Source organism: Schistocerca nitens, chromosome 9 (assembly GCF_023898315.1).
Source record: "Schistocerca nitens isolate TAMUIC-IGC-003100 chromosome 9, iqSchNite1.1, whole genome shotgun sequence".
Classification (NCBI taxonomy): domain Eukaryota; kingdom Metazoa; phylum Arthropoda; class Insecta; order Orthoptera; family Acrididae; genus Schistocerca; species Schistocerca nitens.
This window is the reverse complement of record NC_064622.1, coordinates 420363506-420383627: the sequence shown is the minus strand read 5'-3', so window position 1 is coordinate 420383627 and position 20122 is coordinate 420363506. Positions and strand designations below refer to the sequence as shown.

The 20122-nt window shown below is 43.4% G+C and overlaps 1 protein-coding gene across 1 annotated transcript in view; it reads left to right on the top strand.

The window, feature by feature from the left end:
* LOC126203277 (uncharacterized) overlaps positions 1–15623 on the top strand; it is a 31818-nt gene extending 16195 nt beyond the window's left edge. The window contains exons 2-4 of the mRNA XM_049937533.1: positions 2585–2878; positions 10840–11040; positions 14728–15623. Of these exons, the coding sequence (XP_049793490.1) occupies positions 2585–2878; positions 10840–11040; positions 14728–14982 (750 nt within the window). The 3' untranslated portion in view covers positions 14983–15623. The remainder of the gene's footprint in view (positions 1–2584; positions 2879–10839; positions 11041–14727) is intronic.
* Positions 15624–20122: the final 4499 nt, after the last annotated feature.

The window sequence follows — 20122 nt, the reverse complement described above, 5'->3', positions numbered from 1 at the left end:
TTTTTTCCTCTTCATATATGCGTTCTTAGACATTGTTATTCGTTTAGTTCTACAATATTACTTACATGTAAGAGCGCACTTCCTCAGTAATGATTTCGTGATTTCTGTGTGTTTAAAATACGAAATACGAAATTGTTGGAGATTACATTTCTGTGAGTGAAATAACTCACAGTGACCTTTATATTTTTTCTTGTCAGAAATAATTAACAATTTTTTCCGAATATGTAGCGATTTCCGAGTATGCGGTTTGACAGGAATCCAAGAGCACAACTTAAATTACTGGGAATGTAACTAGCAGCAGTCATCTTCATAATCTTGCTTGTCACAAGTCTTTATCTGCGATCGAATCCACAACAACAGTAAACAGAGATGAAAGATCTCCGCCGTAATATTTTTAGACTGTAGCACAATATACGAAACATTTTCGTTCATGAGATGCATGTTATAAACTTCGATGAACTGCAGCAGCTCTCGAAAACGCGTTTTTTTTTTTCAATTTTGTTTTTAAGACCAAAATCGTTGACGTATCATATAGGGAAATGGGCTACTAAATAATTTGGATCTCTAGGAGCGAGTTACAACCACATTTTGTTTATCTTCTTATTCTTTGAAACTCTCAATCAATTTTTCGGGTGTTTTTATAGATGTATCAGTGCAATATGGTACTACACACTATTCCTAACTCATTTTCCGAAACGTAAAATCCAAAACACGATGTCAGTGTGAATGAGAATAAGATGACATAATGCGGAATTTACGACAATCTGCAGAATACAGTCAAAAACACTATCGTTGCATGCATGGAAACATGCGGACAGGGAAACTGTAAAAATTTCTATGCATTTCAGCTGAGAATCATTTTCGTCCGACATTTCCGCTGGTATTTTAGCAACACTTTGTACTTCGAAAACGCAAGTTCGATGCTGTGAAGAATAGCGCGCCTGTGTCGTCTGCTAGCCGCTTTGTGTTTGTGGAGCTGTGCGCGCTGCAGTGCGCATGCGTGAATCTGCGGCCGTTTGCTTTTGATTGGCTTGCGCGACGCGAACCGACAACAGCGCTTCGGTTCTCTAGACCCGAACAATATCGCTACCGAAATGCATACTGAATAAAGATGGGACTCTAATTCGAGTACATCTACATCCAAACTCCGCAAGCGACCTGACGGTGTGTGGCGGAGGGTACCATGAGTACCTCTATCGGTTCTCCCTTTTATTCCAGTCTCGTATTGTTCGCGGAAAGGAGGATTGTCGGTATGCCTCTGTGTGGGCTCTAATCTCTCTGATTTTATCCTCATGGTCTCTTCGCGAGATATACGTAGGAGAGAGCAATATACTGGTTGACTCCTCGGTGAAGGTATGTTCTCGAAACTTCAACAAAACCCCGTAACGAGCTACTGAGCGTCTCTCCTGCAGAGTCTTCCACTGGAGTTTATCTATCATCTCCGTAACGCTTTCGCGATTACTAAATGATCCTGTAATGAAGCGCACTGCTATCTGTTGGAGGATCTTCTCTATCTCTTCTATCAACCCTATCTGGTACGGATCCCACACTGCTGAGCAGTATTCAAGCAGCGGGCGAACAAGCGTACTGTAACCTACTTCCTTTGTTTTCGAATTGCATTTCCTTAGGATTCTTCCAATGAATCTCAGTCTGGCATCTGCTTTACCGACGATCAACTTTATATAATCATTCCATTTTAAATCACTCCTAATGCGTACTCCCAGATAATTTATGGAATTAACTGCTTCCAGTTGCTGACCTGCTATATTGTAGCTAAATGATAAGGGATCTTTCTTTCTATGTATTCGCAGCACATTACACTCAATTCGCTGCAGATCCTCCTGCATTTCAGTACAATTTTCCATTGTTACAACCTCTCGATATACCACAGCATCATCCGCAAAAAGCCTCAGTGAACTTCCGATATCATCCACAAGGTCATTTATGTATATTGTGAATAGCAACGGTCCCAGAACACTCCCCTGCGGCACACCTGAAATCTCACTTACTTCGGAAGACTTCTCTCCATTGAGAATGACATGCTGCTTTCTGTTGTCTAGGAACTCTTCAATCCAATCACACAATTGGTCTGATAGTGCATATGCTATTACTTTGTTCATAAAGCGACTGTGGGGAACTATCGAACGCCTTGCGGAAGTCAAGAAACGCGGCATCTACCTGGGAACCCGTTTGGTGCTCTTGAGTACCGAAACGATCGCCACAATGGCGGAAAGATACAGAATAGGCACCCTGGTCGGGACCACACCTCGTTACACAGGCCTCGATATTACCCTCCTGTCACCGGTTTGTGGATTCCAGAGTCCGGCTCGATTATTTTTGAATGCCTCTTATATTATTCATGACTGAAGTCTCTGTTATGTGTATCTGCTGTGTTTATTTTATGGAACGACGCTAGGAACTTATGTACCAAGCTAATATATTTACGTCTGAAAATTACATCTCATATTAATATGTTGTATTCTGCTTGCTAGAAATTCCTCAATCCAGTCTGTGTCAAAGGAGTCTCTGCCCCTTCATATGGTGAGCACGACCTCTGCAGAGCTGAGACAGAGCGTTGTTGCAGGCGCCTGAGGCCGCCGCCGGCAAGGACGTGCCCATCGAGGCCATGGACCCGGCGAAGTTGGAGATTCTGCGGCAGGTGGTGGCGGCGGCGCCGGACCGGGGCGACGCCATCCAGATGGCGATGCGCGCCGTCTTCGACGAGATGCGGCGCGCAGCCAGGGCGCAGGGCGGCGAGCGCAAGGCCACACCCACTGCCGCTCTGCAGGCGGCTCTGGACCGTGGTGGGGAGCTGGTCCAGCAGGCCGACGACGCTCTCCAGAAGCTCGCGAAGGAGCTCACGCTCATCGCCAAGCAGGTACCCATTTCCAACCTCACCACTCTGTTGTTGTTGGTGTGGTCTTCAGTCCTGGGACTGGTTTGATCCAGTTCTCCATGATACTTTACGCTGAGCAAGCTTCTTCATCTCCCATCCTTCTGAATCTGCTTAGTGTATTCATCTCTTAGTCTCCCTCTACGATTTTTACCCTCCACGCTGTCTTCCAGTACTAAATTGGTGATCCCTCGATGTCTCAGAACATGTCCTACCAACCGATCCCTTCTTCTAGTCAAGTTGTGCCACAAGCTCCTCTTCTCCACAAATTCTATTCAGTAACTCCTCATTAGTTATGTGCTCTACCCATCTAATCTTCAGCATTCTTCTGTAGCACCACATTTCGAAAGCTTCAATTCTCTTCTTGTCCAAACTACTTATCGTCCATGTATCACTTCCATACATGGCTGCACTCCATACAAATACTTTCAGAAATGACTTCCTGGCACTTAAATCTAAACTCGACGTTAATCAATTTCTGTTCTTCAGAAACGCTTTCCTTGCCATTTTCAGTCTACATTTCATATCCTCTCTACTTCAACAATCATTAGTTATTTTGCACCCCAAATAGCAAAACTCCTTTACTACTTTACGTGTCTCATTTGCTAATCTACACTACTGGCCATCAAAATTGCTACACCACGAAGATGACGTGCTACAGACGTGAAATTTAACCGACAGGAAGAAGATGCTGTGGCATGCAAATGATTGGCTTTTCAGAGCATTCACGCAAGGTTGACGCCGGTGGCGATACCTACAACGTGCTCTCATGAGGAACGATTCCAACCGATTTCTCATACACAAACAGCAGTTGAAAGGCGTTGCCTGGTGAAACGTTGATGTGATGCCTCTTGTAAGGAGGAGAAATGCGTACCATCACGTTTCTGACTTTGATAAGGGTCGGATTGTAGCCTATCGCGATTGCGGTTTATCGTATCGCGACATTGCTGCTCGCGTTGGTCGAGATTCAATGACTGTTAGCAGAATATGGAATCGGTGGGTTCAGGAGGGTAATACGGAACGCCGTGCTGGATCCCAACGGCTTCGTATCACTAGCAGTCGAGATGACAGGCATCTTATCCGCATGGCTGTAACGGATCGTGCAGCCACGTCTCGATCCCTGAGTCAACAGATGGGGACGTTTGCAAGACAACAACCATTTGCACGAACAGTTCGATGACGTTTGCAGCAGCATGGGCTATCAGTTCGGAGACCATGGCTGCGGTACCCTTGACGCTGCATCACAGGCAGGAGCGCCTGCAATGGCGTACTCAACGACGAACCTGGGTGCACGAATGGCAAAACGTCATTGTTTCGGATGAATCCAGGTTCTGTCTACAGCATCATTTTGGTCGCATCCGTGTTTGGCGACATCGCGGTGAACGCACATTGGAAGCGTGTATTCGTCATCGCCATACTGGCGTATCACCCAGCGTAATAGTATGGGGTGCCATTGGTTACACGTCTCGGTCACCTCTTGTTCGCATTGACAGCACTTTGAACAGTGGACGTTACATTTCAGATGTGTTACGACCCGTGACTCTACCCTTCATTGGATAACTGCGAAACGCTACATTTCAGTAGGATAATGCACAACCGCATGTTGCAGGTCCTGTACGGGTCACCTGGATACAGAAAATGTTCGACTGCTACCCTCGCCAGCACATTCTCCAGACCTCTCACCAATTGAAAACGTCTGGTCAATGGTAGCCGAGCAATTGGCTCGTCACAATACGCCAGTCACTACTCTTGACGAACTGTGGTATCGTGTTGAAGCTGCATGGGCAGCTGTACCTGTACACGCCATCCAAGTTCTGTTTGGCTCAATTCCCAGGCGTATCAAGGCCGTTATTACGGCCAGAGGTGGTTGTTCTGGGTACTGATTTCTCAGGATCTATGCACCCAAATTGCGTGAAAATGTAATCACATGTCAGTTCTAGTATAATATATTTGTCCAATGAATACCCGTTTGTCATCTGCATTTCTTCTTGGTGTAGCAATTTTAATGGCCAGTAGTGTAATTCCCTCAGCATCACCCGGCTTAATTCGACTACATTCCATTATCCTCGTTTTTCTTTTGTTGATGTTCATCCTATATTCTCCTTTCAAGACAATTTCCATTCCGTTCAACTGCTCTTCCAGGTTAACAGAATTACAATGTCATCGGCAAACCTCGAAGTTTTTATTTCTTCTCCATGGATTTTAATACCTACTCCGTATTTTTCTTTTGTTTCCTTTACTGCTTGCTCAATATACAGATTGAATAACATCGGGGAGAGGCTACAACCCTGTCTCACTCCCTTCCCAACCACTGCTTCTCTCTCATGTCCCCCAACTCTTATCACTGCCATCTGGTTTCTGTACAAGTTGTAAATAGCCTTTCGCTCCCTGTATTTTACCCCTGCCACCTTCAGAATTTGAAAGAGATTATTCCAATCAACACTGTCAAAAGCTATCCTAAGTCTACAAATGCTAGAAACGTAGGTTTGCCTTTCCTTAATCTATTTTCTAAGCTAAGTCGTAGGGTCAGTATTGCGTGTTCCAATATTTCTACGGAATCGAAACTGATCTTCCCCGAGGTCGGCTTCTACCAGTTTTTCCATTCGTCTGTAAAGTATTCGCGTTAGTATTTTGCAGCCGTGACTTATTAAACTGATAGTTCGGTAGTTTTCACATCTATCCAAACCGCACCACTCTATAACCTCTTATTGCAACGATGATTGTCATTTGATCAAAACAGTAGGAGAACTAGTTAATAAACATAGGCAAATAAAAATTATATTCCATTAACAAGGATAAAAAAAACAGGGAATGGAGAGTTATTTACAACTTGTACAGAATCCAGGCTGCTGTTTCAAGAGTCGAAAGACGTGAAAGAGTTGGTACGATATTGCAGTGCAATGTCGCTGCAAAAGGCTTTCAATTAAAATGTCTCCCCCGTACGGGAATATACATAATGGATGTACGAGAGCTGGTGGTGTATGCGTGACTGACGACATATGAACTTTTGGGTCTGGTGGTGAAGTATGCTCGGATAGCCTAATGGCAATCAGCGGGAAATCGGGTTCGAGTCATTCCATGATACAGCTAATCGCATTCCCTAAACGCAACTGCGAATATATTTCATTCATTTGAAAGAAAAGCAGTGATTGAGAAGGAAAAGAGACAGGATTGAAGCCAGTGTACAATGAGAAGGAAGCAAGGAAAATATGGTGCGGAAATTTAAGTTCAAGAAGCAAAAAGAAAAGCTTTTGATGTCCGCTGACGACGTAATTTTGTCAGAGGCAGCTAAAGACTAGGCAGAATAGTTTAATTCAACAGACAGAGATTATAAGATGATCAGCAGAAGTAAAACAAAGACAATGGAATGTAATCGAATTGATTAGGTGAAGCTGAGGGAATTAGATTAGCGAATGAGACAGTAAAAGTGGTTGAGAGCTTAGCTTTTTGAGCAACAAAATAACTGATCATGGCCGCAGTACAGTCTATCGAATGCAAATTGACGGTGGCAAGGAAAGAGCTTTTGTAAAAGAGAAATTTCTAAGCGTCGAATTTTTAAATTTAAATATTTGGAAGTCTTTTCTGAAGGTATTTATATGAAGGGCAGCCTTGTGCAGAAGTAAACAACGCAGCAAGATGAAAATAGGAACTTTTGTTACATGGTGATGCAGAAGTATGCTGAAGACTGGATGGAGTAACTAAAGACGAGATACTGAATCGAATTACAAGGAAACTGGCTTTATGGTACAACTAAAGTGACCGAAGGAAGAAGCCAAGACCACGCATCCTAAGGTATCAAGGAATACCTACTTAATCTTGTAATGGAGGGAAATGTGGGAGGAAAGGGTGGTGGGTTAAAACTGTTTGTATACAATAAGTAGGTTCAAAGGGATGTAGCTTGCAGTAATTATGAACAGATGAAGAGATTTGCACAGAATACGCTAACTTCGTGTGCCACATCAAACCAGTCGTCGCACTGAATTTCAAATCATCATCATCAACAACAACATGCCAACTTTCAGTGGATTTAATTGCAACTCCTCATTGATGGCTGCTTGCATCTGATGGTCGTACGGTGACTGTTGAACATATTTAAAACATTGGCTGTGAAGTTTTGCGATTATGAGTCATACGGGCATCTAAACAGGCTCTGCTTAAATTAACTTTCAGATATTCTGATTACTCGACTCTGCTAAAAACTATCGTGAATTTATATTGGATGCGACTTCGAACTTATAGATATAACTATTGCCAAAATAAACTCATGACTTAAATTCTAGAATAAAACTCTTCTCATTTCAGGTTTCTCTCTCAACTTTTAAACCATGAAGTACAACCACACTCGTATTTAAGGCACATGACCATTGTTACCAACGAACGAAGTCATTCCAAAAGAGCAAAAATCCACCTTTTGCCAGTATATGAGTTACTTGTAGCAGTTTATTCATCCCACACTAGTCAAATTATTGACGAAACAGCAAAAAATTCTGAAGTCATTAAAACAAAAGTGGAGGCATTTATACTCATAACAGCACAGGTCCATGAACTAGGCCACTTACCTGCCATGTGACTGTAATTCTGTCTGTATACAGCTGAAAAAAGAAAGCAGAATACTGTCTACACACCAAATATTTACTGACTTACTGCAGGTCTTCTCATGGGGGAAGCCTCGTCAGGGAGGTCCAACGCATGAGCGTCTAGGGAAATGATTCCAGTGGTGGTGTTCCGTGGCCTTCCACTGATGATGATGAAATGATAATCAGGACAACACAACACCCAGTGCCTGAGAGGAGAAAATCTCCGACCCAGCAGGGAATCGAACCCGGACCCCTTGGCGTGTCAGACTGCCGCGCTAACCACTCAGCTATCGGGGCGGTCAGACACCAAATAAATGGGTAAAATTATAAAGGAAACTTCTAGTAATATAAGCGTCGTTGATTTTGAGCAATCTATGTTCAAAGCTTGCAAAGCCTTTCCTCCAGTTTAAAAGAAGCTGCTCCTCTGAAAAATAATGCACAGGGTGATTTAGCTGCCCCAACCAATAGGTTTTATGCAGCCCGCAAACTTCCAAAAATACACCTCGAGATTTTCGTATTCTGTCACTCGCTACGCACTATTAGTGCTACAGAAAAAAATGAACAGAAAGTTTTTGTAGAAAATTTGATGTAGTTAAATTTTGTACTGGGACGCGGTTTCGTTGAAGTCCATGGTTTTCGAGTTATTAAAGAAACAAGGGTTTAAAGGTAACTTTTGTATTCTTTTCTTGAACTATTAGAAAACAACAGCTTCTAGCGATAATGTATCCCAACACAACATTTTACTAAATTAAATTTCCTACAAAATGGTCCGTTCATTTTTTTCTGTAGGACCAATAGTTTGCGCTTAGTGAGAGAGAATATGAAAATCTTGCATGTGGTATTTGAAGGCGTTGCAAGTTGCATAAAACTCATGGGTAGGGGTAGCTTAATCACCCTGTATAAAATACTGATTACAGTCAAGGGAAGTGAAAAGCGACGACGTGTGAAATCACTGAGTACTGTAAGAACTGTGTGATGGTAAGCAATACTGCTACTGGTCTGGTCACCAATACATTTCAGTTCCAACAGAAATGGATTCTTAATCATCGAATGCTTGTATGTGCTTATGAAGATGACATAGTAATAAAAGCTCCTAAAGTAGACACTGGAATTCTGAAGAACTGATGCAGAAATGTGAAACGCAAAAGGAGAAACGTGCTGATTCAGGAAGTGAAGTCTGCAGTTTGAGACTCAGATTAGAAGGGAAAATGTATTAATCACGCTATTGTACACACATTTAATTCACAATAAATTTTATTTTTTCCTAGATAACTTAATTTGGGCTGTGACTTTCAAAATCAACACAGAAACTAGATTTTTTTATGTTTTGCACTTAAATCTTTTATCGGACTTCTCTTATATGAAACAAGGTCATATACACATACGTTACCTAGCCGCACACAATATATCGGTGCAACAAACTAAATATTTTCAGAGACATACTGAGAGGTGGCATGAGCCCCCCTCATATTTCTATCTTGCGATTTTCCTCTCTAATTGCATGTGGTGAAAAGTTGCTATTCCTTCACACGCGGACTTCCCACGCAGCGTCTCTCATCACCCAGGTGGTCCGGTGACAGGCGGGCACTGCTGATCTTGAAAGGGTAAGCCGGCGGGTGTGAGGAAGTCGAGTGAATGCTTTCCAGACGCCGACATTGTCAAAAGACACGCCCGGAGGGGCCTGAAGTAGCGGCTGGGCTAGAGGTTCCGTTACTTCACAGAAACTTAGCGAAAACACTTTCTGGCGAGCTACCAGCGAGGTGTGGGAATTTGTGTTCCCAAGCAGCCTTGGCGCGCAAATTCCCGCGTTTTCTGCCGTATAGTAACTGTGATTGGCTTCCTCAGGGCATAGCTCCGTGACGTAGCAAAATCGGCGCAGAAATTAGCGCCAAGAATCTCCATTGGTGGAATGGTAGTGCTCCGGCAATAGAGTGGAATTTTCCGCCGGTTTTCGAGTTGCTGATTGGAACGGTTAACCACGGCCACTGTCGTGGGGGCGGGAATGTTCTGTGTTCGGTTTGTACGGGTGCTCTTGTGAGGAGTCGGCTCTCGCCTTTCAGTCGGAGTAGGTTACAAGACTGAGCTCTCGCTGCTCGGGACAGCCTGCCTTGCGTTGGCTGTCTAATATACTTTTATTTAATTGTAACTGTTTGACAAAGTTCCTGAAGTTTCGAGTTCAACGTAACTTTCCGAGTACAGTTGGCAATTGAGCGTTCTGCATACAAGTGGCCTATTTTGTCTATCTTGAGCAGTTTTGGCTAAAGTTGACTGTATCGGAGTTACAGTGTGACTTCGCTTGTTAAAATCAATCACTGTACCGTCAGTGATTGTGTGGCGAGCCTTCTTCGTCTCCCTCAGAGGCGCATTTGTATTGCTAGGAAGTCTTTAGTCTGGAACAACCAAACCAGGATAATTTGTTTCGGGCTATACTCGCGACATTATCATCACCACGACGGGACGTCGAAGCAACCAGCCATCGCCTCCGGTACGCCAGATCGTGTTCTGGCAGTTAAGAAGACAGTTTGGTAATGTATGTCCGCAGCACCGGCAGATAGGGATTTTCCTAGGTGATAATCAGAGCTGAGCAGAGCACGTCTGTTCGTCTTTTTCTAACTTTGTTCTGTCTTGGGTAGCAGCAATTAATGTTGGGTTGGCTGTGTGTTTTCTCTTAAGATTTGAGTTGCAAGGAATTTGCTCCACATACCACTTCGTCATAAATGTCACAATCTAGTTTAGGGACAACTTCACCTTCACAGCATTTATTTGAGTATCCAATTTGAGCCAATTTGATGTATTGTAAATGTTTCATGTGTTTTGTTTATTATTTTGAGTTTAGTCATAATAAATCATATTGTTATTTTGGACAGAACTTTCATTCTGTTAATTCTGTAGAGCAACCCTTTCATTTCTCACTACTTTACTGAAACTTTCCTTTATTTAATTAATGTGTATCAAACTAAATTATTGCAGGTGCCAAACTCTTTTCTACTCCACTTGCAGGGTTGATTACAGTCAGTTCGCGTATCTTTTTAATCCATGTGCAACAGCAAAAGTCAGAGTTAGAAAGGGGGGGGGGCGTAGAGCATCATTTACATATGTAGATTCTAGAAGAATTTAGTGTTAAATACACTGCTAGCCCCGGCACCTCGCAATACAAAAATTACTGATTTTCTCAGAAGTGAAGTTGGTGAATGTGTGCTACTGTGGAATTAATTGATTCAAGTGCAGCCTACAGATGAGAGCTGCTACTCATCAACGAATCCGACACCTAAACGTAAACAAACCATATGGGAAAAATGCATAAGGGGTTTACAAGCTGTTGATTAGTTTCCTTCTACTTCTCGAAGCTTCGTAATCAACTGCTTGCAGACAGCCACCAACTTCACGTCGTGCCTGGTGGAGGAACGTGAGCACCTGGCAGAACTGGAGGCTGTGCTGGGCAGCGAAACCCTGAGCTGCCTGATGGGTGGCGTAAGGCTGCTGGCTGCCATCAAGGAACTCAACGGAACCGCCCGGGGACTCATCGCGGATGCCAAGAGCTGCTCCAAACTCGACGACACGCTCGTCAAGGTAAGCACGCTGCCTAACAGGTCACAGGAGTTGCTGTTATAATACTCATCCTATGGCGCTACGTAGCACCCGAAATGGTTATCCTGCATCCAGAAGCAATCTTCCAGTCAGCAGCAGACTGTGCATGTTCTGAAACTTCCTAGCAAATTATGGCTACATGCTGGACCGGAACTCGAACTTGGAACCTTGCCTTTCACGATCCAAACTGACATCGACTGAGGTATCCAGGAACGACTCACGGACCATTCTCACAGCATGACTTCCTCCAGAACTTCTTTCTTTCTGCAGTGGTAGTCCAGCAAGGTATGCAGGAGAGCTGCCTTGAAGTTTGAAAGGGAGGACAGTAAAGTTCTGAGAGCTGGTAGTGAATCGTGCCTAAATAGCTCAGTTGGTAAGAGAAGTTCCTGTGGAAGGCAACATTCCGGTTTCGAGTCCTTGAATAATCCACATTGTTCAATGGTAGCTGGTGCGACTTATGTTTGAGGCTAATTGATGTATTTATTTACTTATTTATTACACTTTGGCCTGTTGCCTACAATTTAAACACAAGTTGTGTTCATTCGTACTCGAAATATTACCGTCATCAGTCAGTTTTTCCTGTATTGTGGCATTTAATCGTAATGATACAAAATGCACTAATATAGCTAACAGATTTCTATTTCCCCTCACCATAACTGTCTATTGTTAATTAAGACTGCATCAACTACCGTACTTCACCATTCACTACCACTGTTATCCTACAATTTGTCTCCATCTTATCTACCGCCACTACACACTAAAACTAACAGAATTACACCGCTTGACAAAAAAAGTAAAGTACCCAAAAGGGTAGAAGAAAAGGAAATCAAACCCCATCGGCTGAGAGACACTATTTCAGTGATTACAAAATCGAACAAAATTTACAAAGAAGTTGGCAGATTGATTATGAGTATGACGTTTCATCTCCTCTGGCCTCGAAGCATATACTTGCCTGGTTGGGAAGGGTGTCGGAAGGCCGTTGGATTCTCTTCTTAGTCAAGTTAGCCCACAACTGTTGTAAGTGATCCTTCATATTCTGGATACTGGCAATGGGATGGAGTTGACGTCCGAGATGTTTCACACATGTTTTATCGGGAACAGATCTGACGATCTTGTTGGCTACAAGATAACATCGACATCACGCAGACAGTTCAGAGAGACACCTACCGTTTCTGGACGAGCATTATCCTGCTGAAAAATGGCACCAAATTGCTGCTAGATAAGGCGTAAGGATGCAGGATATCCGTGAAGTATCATAGTCCCGTCAGAGTTAAGTCAATCACTGCCAACAGAGACGGATCCCTGCACCATGGCACCAGGAGTAACAAATGGTTCAAATGGCTCTAAGCACTATGGGAGTTAACATCTGAGGTCATCAGTCTCCTAGACTTAGAACTACTTAAACCTAACTAACCAAAGGACATCACACACATCCATGCCCGAGGCAGGATTCGAACCTGCAACCGTATCAGCGGCGCGTTTCCGGACTGAAGCGCCTAGAACCGCTCGGCCACAACGCCCGGTCCAGGAGTAACACCAATGTGCCTCACCAAAAGGCAGTTTTTGTTTTACGTCTGGAGCACCTCAACGAAAAATATGATGAAATTTACTGTCAACAATATTTACTCGAACTTTAAAGGAAGCTCATACAATTTCACTATGAGTTTTTAGAATTAATTTTTTAAGTAGAGTTTTGTCGAGTATCGCATTTTTGAATTGTGTCACTGTTCTTGCCGAGGTGCGATGTATTATGACTACCGTGGCACTCTTTTCTGCTTCAGTTACGATATTCATCTGTGATTCTAGTTTCTTATTCAAACCCTTGAGTATTTTCAGCTCCCTTCTGCTGTTGTGTGCAGACCGTAATTCACCTGTGACTCATTTTCTTATTTTAACTGCCGTGTTTGTTTGTTTGTTCATATTTACTCATTTTTGCTATATCACTTGTTAGTTTCATATCGACGACAGATTATTATTATTATTATTATTATGTTCGAGTAGTGGTGGATGTCAGGTTACATTGCTGTCATTGATTTAAAGGATTCTGCTCATCCCTTGAAACATCTATCTAAGTTAAATTCACAATCCTATCATTAAATTTTGGGAACTTTTTATGTCACTCCATTTTCAACATTAAAATTTACGCCTAAGTTAACATGTTTCTTCTGATGTCTAACTTCAGTGGGCTATACCTTCCCCATGAAAGGAGATAGAAACTTACTCATCGAACCTATAAGATTACTTTGGCACCAGTTGTAAGTTTTGGGCCGGCCGAAGTGGCCTAGCGGTTCTAGGCGCTACAATCTGGAACCGCGCGACCGCTACGGTCGCAGGTTCGAATCCTGCCTCGGGCGTGGATGTGTGTGATGCACTTAGGTTAGTTAGGTTTAAGTAGTTCTAAGTTCTAGGGGACTGATGACCTCAGCAGTTCCATAGTGTTCAGAGCCATGTGAACCATTTTTGTAAGTTTTGGTTCTAGTGCTTGCCGGTGGCTGTCCCTCTGGGAATGTTCGCCCGCTCGCTTCTTCACTACCTAATGCGCGTCGAGACAAGTGGCAAACACACAGCAACAAAAGGCGTTTTGCCTTCTCCGTTATAACAGGCACAATTAAGTTACAGCTTGTTGGTATCATTTATGACAAAAGTGCGGCACTACACTACACCTACTACAGCATAAAGGCCGTAGGGATGTCGAATTTCATCATTTGACCTCCTAAGCTGCCTGATCTCACGGTATGTTTCTTTTTTTTTTTTTTAGTTTTTGGTTTGTAAGATACTCTGTATGTGACTCCCTATCCAACAACTTTGCGTACCTTCGACGCCACATGGCAATAACAGTTAATGTAGCCACTTCAGATATGCTTGCAAACGTAAACGACGGATCTGACTATCGTCTAGATGGTGAACAATGGTGAAACTTAGTTTAAAAGTTTGATCTTAAATGCAGTTGCAAAACTTACCCCAAGGTTGTGTGACCCTATATTTAACCCTTTCATACCCTCTGTCTACATTTGTGTACATTTACCGTGTCTTATCTGCAACAGAAGTATTTTTTTCCTAACGTAATCCTGAGGTACACATTGAATGTTCAATCTTTTTGTCACGCGCGAAAGTGCTGCCAGCTGCTGGACATCACATTGAAAATATCAGCAAGTCAACGTAGCAGTGCGCAGCCGCCCGTGACCACTAGAATATACGGTTGTGGTTGGTTCTCTATACTCCACTGTATAACTCAATGTTGTTGTTGTTATTTTGCGTGGTAATTATTCAATGATCATTTTATATTTGTTACAATAGAGAATATTTCGCAATTAGATATGTTAATCCATAAAATGAAGCCAAGGGTACAAAGTATGTCTTGAAAACGGGTACATATATTTTGTATAAATCTTGGATCTAAAATCATTAAAAAATCACCAAAGAGTGTTACTATTTACAGAAACATTTTTCTTCGTCCATGAAAAATTTGGATCTGAAAGGGTTAAAAGATGTACGCTTATAAAATTTTATGTTTCTTTTGAAAAAATAGTCCTATGCGTAAGTTACAGTTCACCTCAAGTTTCTGTCTTGATTCACGTAGAATATATAATAGCCATATCATATAGTCAAATCAGAAGACTCAGAAAACGGCAGTAGCTACACGTCGTTGTATGGATATGTGTGCTGCAGATTCAGTGTCGCACGCAGCTGTTAGTGGAGCTCGGTCCAGAGCTGCTGTCGCGCACTGCAGAGCTGAAAGAGGCAGCCGCGGAAGATGCCGAGGCCGTGGCGGACCAAGTGGAAGCGCTCGTGCAGAAGTGCCTGCCGGCCGGGTCTCCGCTGGACCTCGAGGTGCAGGACCTGCTGACGGACATGGGGCGCTGCACGGCCAGCGCCGTGGCTGCCGCAGAGGGGCGCCGGGAGGCACCGCGCGAGGACCTCTAGCCGCTTGTGTGCACGCCTCTCGTCACAGTGCAGTATCTGTGCCACTCAGGCAAAATTTGTGCAGCTATTAGACACGAGAAGTATATGAGCAAATATGTGGGTATACGCCATGAAGATCATGGAAAAATGTTTAAAAAAAGACAGTGTCTGTAAATGTGTTCTCAACACGGAGTGCTGTTCCTCTAGTTTGTCAAAGTTTACACACACACACACACACACACACACACACACACACACACACACACACACACACACACACACACACACACACAGCACGCGCGCAGACTGGAAACTACAACGCACAGTAGGAACACCAACGTTTTGCTCCACATAAACAAAGGAGACAATCTAGACTCCCTCACACGATGTACTTTTACAGGAATGATCAGCATCAACTTGCAAAACATTATTTCGTGTCGTGATTTCCCATTAAGTTAAAGTACTTAGATCCATAAGTATCATATCGACAAATGTAAAGAATGGCACGAAATTAGCTCTAGCAACTAAAATTATGAAACTGTCTTAAACAAAAAAAATTTCTTCTGGTCTCCCATTGCCATTAACTCTAAATGCTGCCTCTGTCTAATTAATAGCATGTGTAATTTTTTTTGATGCTATTAAAATGGTCCGTAATGCTCCGAGTTACTTAATGTTGACATTGTCTCAATTACTACTGGGTTATGACGATTTGTTGTTGTAAGATTTTTAAGTTAATTAATGTAGTAGTCCATTGATGGACGAGGTCATTGCAAAGAAATGTGACGTGGTTCAAATCAGGAATTTGAACAATTCAGTTGAGCAGATCTGATCTTTTTTACTTCTTCCTCTTATCAAAAGTACACTGCAATCGTCCTTGTTTTGTCAACAGCAGTGTAGAACTATTCATATGCGAAATTTTCGACTCTAACACTATTGCCTTTGTAGGTAACATGCACCCACGTTCAGAAAAAATAGAACACCTTGAACGATTAGAGATAGGACGTTCATATTCACAGGACATGTATATTTGTATGTTCTGAAGAAATGATTAGCTTTTGAACCATCTCAGCACGCGGGTGCAAGGTCAGTAATAATGATATCGCGACGCAACCCCACCTACCATTAAAATCTGCCTGCGGCTCTCGTTGCAGCCGTAAACCGGAGGTAATGAAACAGTTTGACTTGTGCAGACGTGCAGGACCTCATCCGCGAACCGATCAGAGATTTTGAAAGAGGGCGCATTATTGGTGTGAGAGAATGCCATGCATCCATTCAGGAAATTGTTACTCGTGTAGGACGAAATGCTTCGGCAGTGCAACGGGTGTGTGCAGAATGCATTAGCCGGCTGGTGTGTCCGAGCGGTTCTAGGCACTACAGTCTGGAACCGCGCGACCGCTACGGTCGCAGGTTCGAATCCTGCCTCGGGCATGGATGTGTGTGATGTCCTTAGGTTACTTAGGTTTAAGTAGTTCTACGTTCTAGGGGACTGATGACCTCAGCAGTTAAGTCCCATAGTGCTCAGAGCCATTTGAACCATTTTGTGCAGAATGGTTCCGGAAGACCGTAGAACACGATGAGATGTGTCAGTTCGCTCCACGCAGACCACCTCTGAGAAGATCGTCACCTCATCCGAATGACAGTGCAGGACACATCTGCATCCTCCTCAACTCTGACGTAACAGTGGAACACATCGTACACTATCAGGGGATGACAGTCCGTCGCCGTTTATTACAGCACGGGTTACGTGCGCATCGTCGTCCACTTCTCCGGCTACCTTCGATGAATGTGTATAAACATGTTACACGGCAATGGTGTATGGAACGACGCCACTGGGTATAGGAGTCGCATTCGGATGAATCCAGGTTCTGTATGTTTGAAAGCGGTGGCCGCATTCGCGGGGGAGCGACATCACAGTGACTGAATTCTCACAAGATATACAGCGTCAACTCAAGTCCTTATGGTGTGGTGTGCTATTGGGCACAGCCGCAAATCACAGTTGGTGTGTGTCCAGGACACAGTGACCAGTGTGCCATACGTGTATGACATCCTGCGACCCGTAGCCATACCCTTTCTGCACAACACACCAGACGTAATTTTTCAGCAAGACAATGCACGACCACATGCTGCTACACGAACACGTGTCCACTTGGTGTCACAGGATGTCAGCCTTATGTCCTGGCCTTCCAGAACACCAGATGTGTCGCCCATCGAAAATGTGCAGAATATGGTGAAACGACGGGTGCAGCCCTATGACGCATTACCAACCACCACAGATGAACTTGGGAACCAGGCGAATGCAGCATGAATGCCTATACCACAGGACGCCATTTGCTCCTTATACGCATCGGTGCCATCAAGTATTTGTGAAAAATGTACCCATAGCCAGAATGAAATTTTCTCTCTGCAGTGGAGTGTGCACTGGTATGAAACTTCCTGGCAGATTAAAACTGTGTACCGGACCGAGACTCGAAATCGGAACCTTTGCATTTCGCGGGCAAGTGTTCTACCGACTGACCTACCCAAGCACGACTCGTGAATCGTCCTCACAGCTTTAATTATGCCAATACCTCGTCTGCAACGTTCCAAACTTCACAGGAGCTCTACTGCGAACCTTGCAGAACTAGCACTCCTGGAAGAAAGAATATCGGGCCTCTGCAACAGCCTGGCGGATGTTTCCTGAATGAAATATTCACTCTGCAGCGGAATGTGCGCTGATATGAAACTTCCTGGCAGATTAAAACTGTGTCCCATTTCTTCCTGGAGTGCTAGTTCTTCAATGTTCGCAGGAGAGCTTATGTGAAGTCTGGAACGTTGCAGACGAAGTACCGGCAGAATTAAGGTTGTGAGGACTGGTCGTGAGTCGGGAATGGGTAGCTCAGTCGGCAGAGCACTTGCTCGCGAAAGGTAAAGTTCCCGAGTTGGAGTCTCGGTCCAGCATGCCGTTTTAATCTGCCAGAAAGTTTCTACATCCGTACTCATTCAAGCTCATTTTATCATATATCAGTATCATAAGTCCGAGCACAAATGAGACTTATTAGTAATATTTAATAGTTTCCGCAACGAAACTGTCTCCGTTTTCCGAAATGCCTTCACCAAAGAAGACGAACTAAATATTCCAGAATTCCAATTTCCAACATGTGTAACTTAGAAGTAGATATCCTCGGTGAAGAAAAGCAGCTCAAATCACTTAATAAAGGCAAGGCGTCTGGCCCCGATTGTATAACAGTCAGATTCCTTTCATAGTAGGCTGATACAATAGCTTTACACTTAGCAGTCGTATGTAACCGCTCGTCGGAAGATCCGTACCTAAAACGTAGCAAGTTGCACACCAATACCCAAGAAAGGAAATATGAGTAACCCGCTGAATTACAGACCCGCATTGCAATAGGATTTTGGAACATATGCTGTGTCCGAACATTATGGGCCACTTCGAAGAAAACCATTTAGTGACAAACAGCTAACACGGATTCAGAAAATATTGTTCTTGTGAAATACAACTAACTCTTTATTCTCAGGAAGTAATGGGTGCTATGGACAGGGGACGACAAATTGATTCCGTATTTTTAGATTTATGGAAGACTTTCGACACAGTTCCTCACAAGCGATTCCTAACCATATTGCGTGCCGAAGGATAATAGTCTCAGTTGTGTGACTGGGTTCGTGATTCCCTGCCAGAAAGATCACAGTTCGTAGTATTTGACGGAAAGCGATCGAGTAAAACAGAAGTATTATCTGGCGTTCCCCAAGGAAGTTTTATAGGCCGGCTGATGTTCCTGGTCTATTTAAACGAGCTAGAAGACAATCTGAACAGCCATCTTAGACTCTTACTGTCTTACAGAGTCACCAAATGATCAAAACAAATTACAAAACGATTTACACTAGATATCTGTATGGAACGAAAAGTGACAACTGAATATAAATAATGATAAGTGTGAAGTCATCCACGTAAGTGCCGCGCGGGATTAGCCGAGCGGTCTTAGGCGCCGCAGTCATGGACTGTGCGGCTAGTCCCGGCGGAGGTTCGAGTCCTCCCTCGGGCATGGGTGTGTGTGTTTGTCCTTAGGATAATTTAGGTTAAGTAGTGTGTAAGCTTAGGGACTGATGACCTTAGCAGTTAAGTCCCATAAGATTTCACACACATTTCACACACATCCACGTGAGTTATAAAAGGAATCCGCTAAATTTGCATGAAACATGCAAACATAAAAGCTTTAAAGTCAACAAAATATTTCATCTCTATCTACACCATACTCCGCAAGCCATGTGATGGTGTGTGGCGGGAGGTACTTTTTGTACAACTAACTGAACACTCCAACCCTGTTCCAATCGTGAATAGCAAGTGGGTGGAATAATTGTCAGTAAGCCTCTGTACTGGCTCAAATTTCTCGAATTTTCTCCTCATGGTCATTACGTGAGACGTATGTAGGGGGAAGTAATATGTTGGCCGACTCTTCCCGTAAAGTGCTCTCTCGAAATTTCAGTAACAAATCTCTCCATGGTGCACAACGCCTCTCCTGTAATGTCTGCCAATGGAGTTTGTTGAGAATTTCCATAATGCTCGCGTACCGACTAAACGATCCTGTGACGAAATGTGCTCCTCTTCGTGGACTTCTCTATCAGTCCTATCTGGAAGGGATCTCAGACAGATGAACAATACTCAAGAATGGGTCGAACAAGCGCCTTATAAGCCACTTCATTCGTGAAGGAGTTACATTTTCTTAAGATTCGTCCTATGAATCTGAACCTGGCATCTGTTTTTCCCAGTATTTATTTTATATGGTCATTCCACTTAAGGTCGCTTCGGATAATTACTCCTAGATATTTTACGGCAGATACTGCGTCCAGCGGTTTGTCATCAGTAGTTTAGCTATACAGTAGTGGATTTCTTTTCATATGTATGCGCAATGTGTTACATTTATTTACATTCAGGGTTAACTGTCAGAGCCTACACCATTCATCAATTCCCTGGAGGTCATTCTGGAATCCATTACTATCTTCTGGCATTTCTGCGAACAGCCTTAGAGAACATCCGACGCTTTCTCTAGATCATTTATATATATTGTAAACAGTAACGTTCCTATCTCACTTACTTGGGGTACACTGGAAATTATCTTTACTCGATAATCACGTATTTTTTTCACTTAACGACAGGGCGGGACAG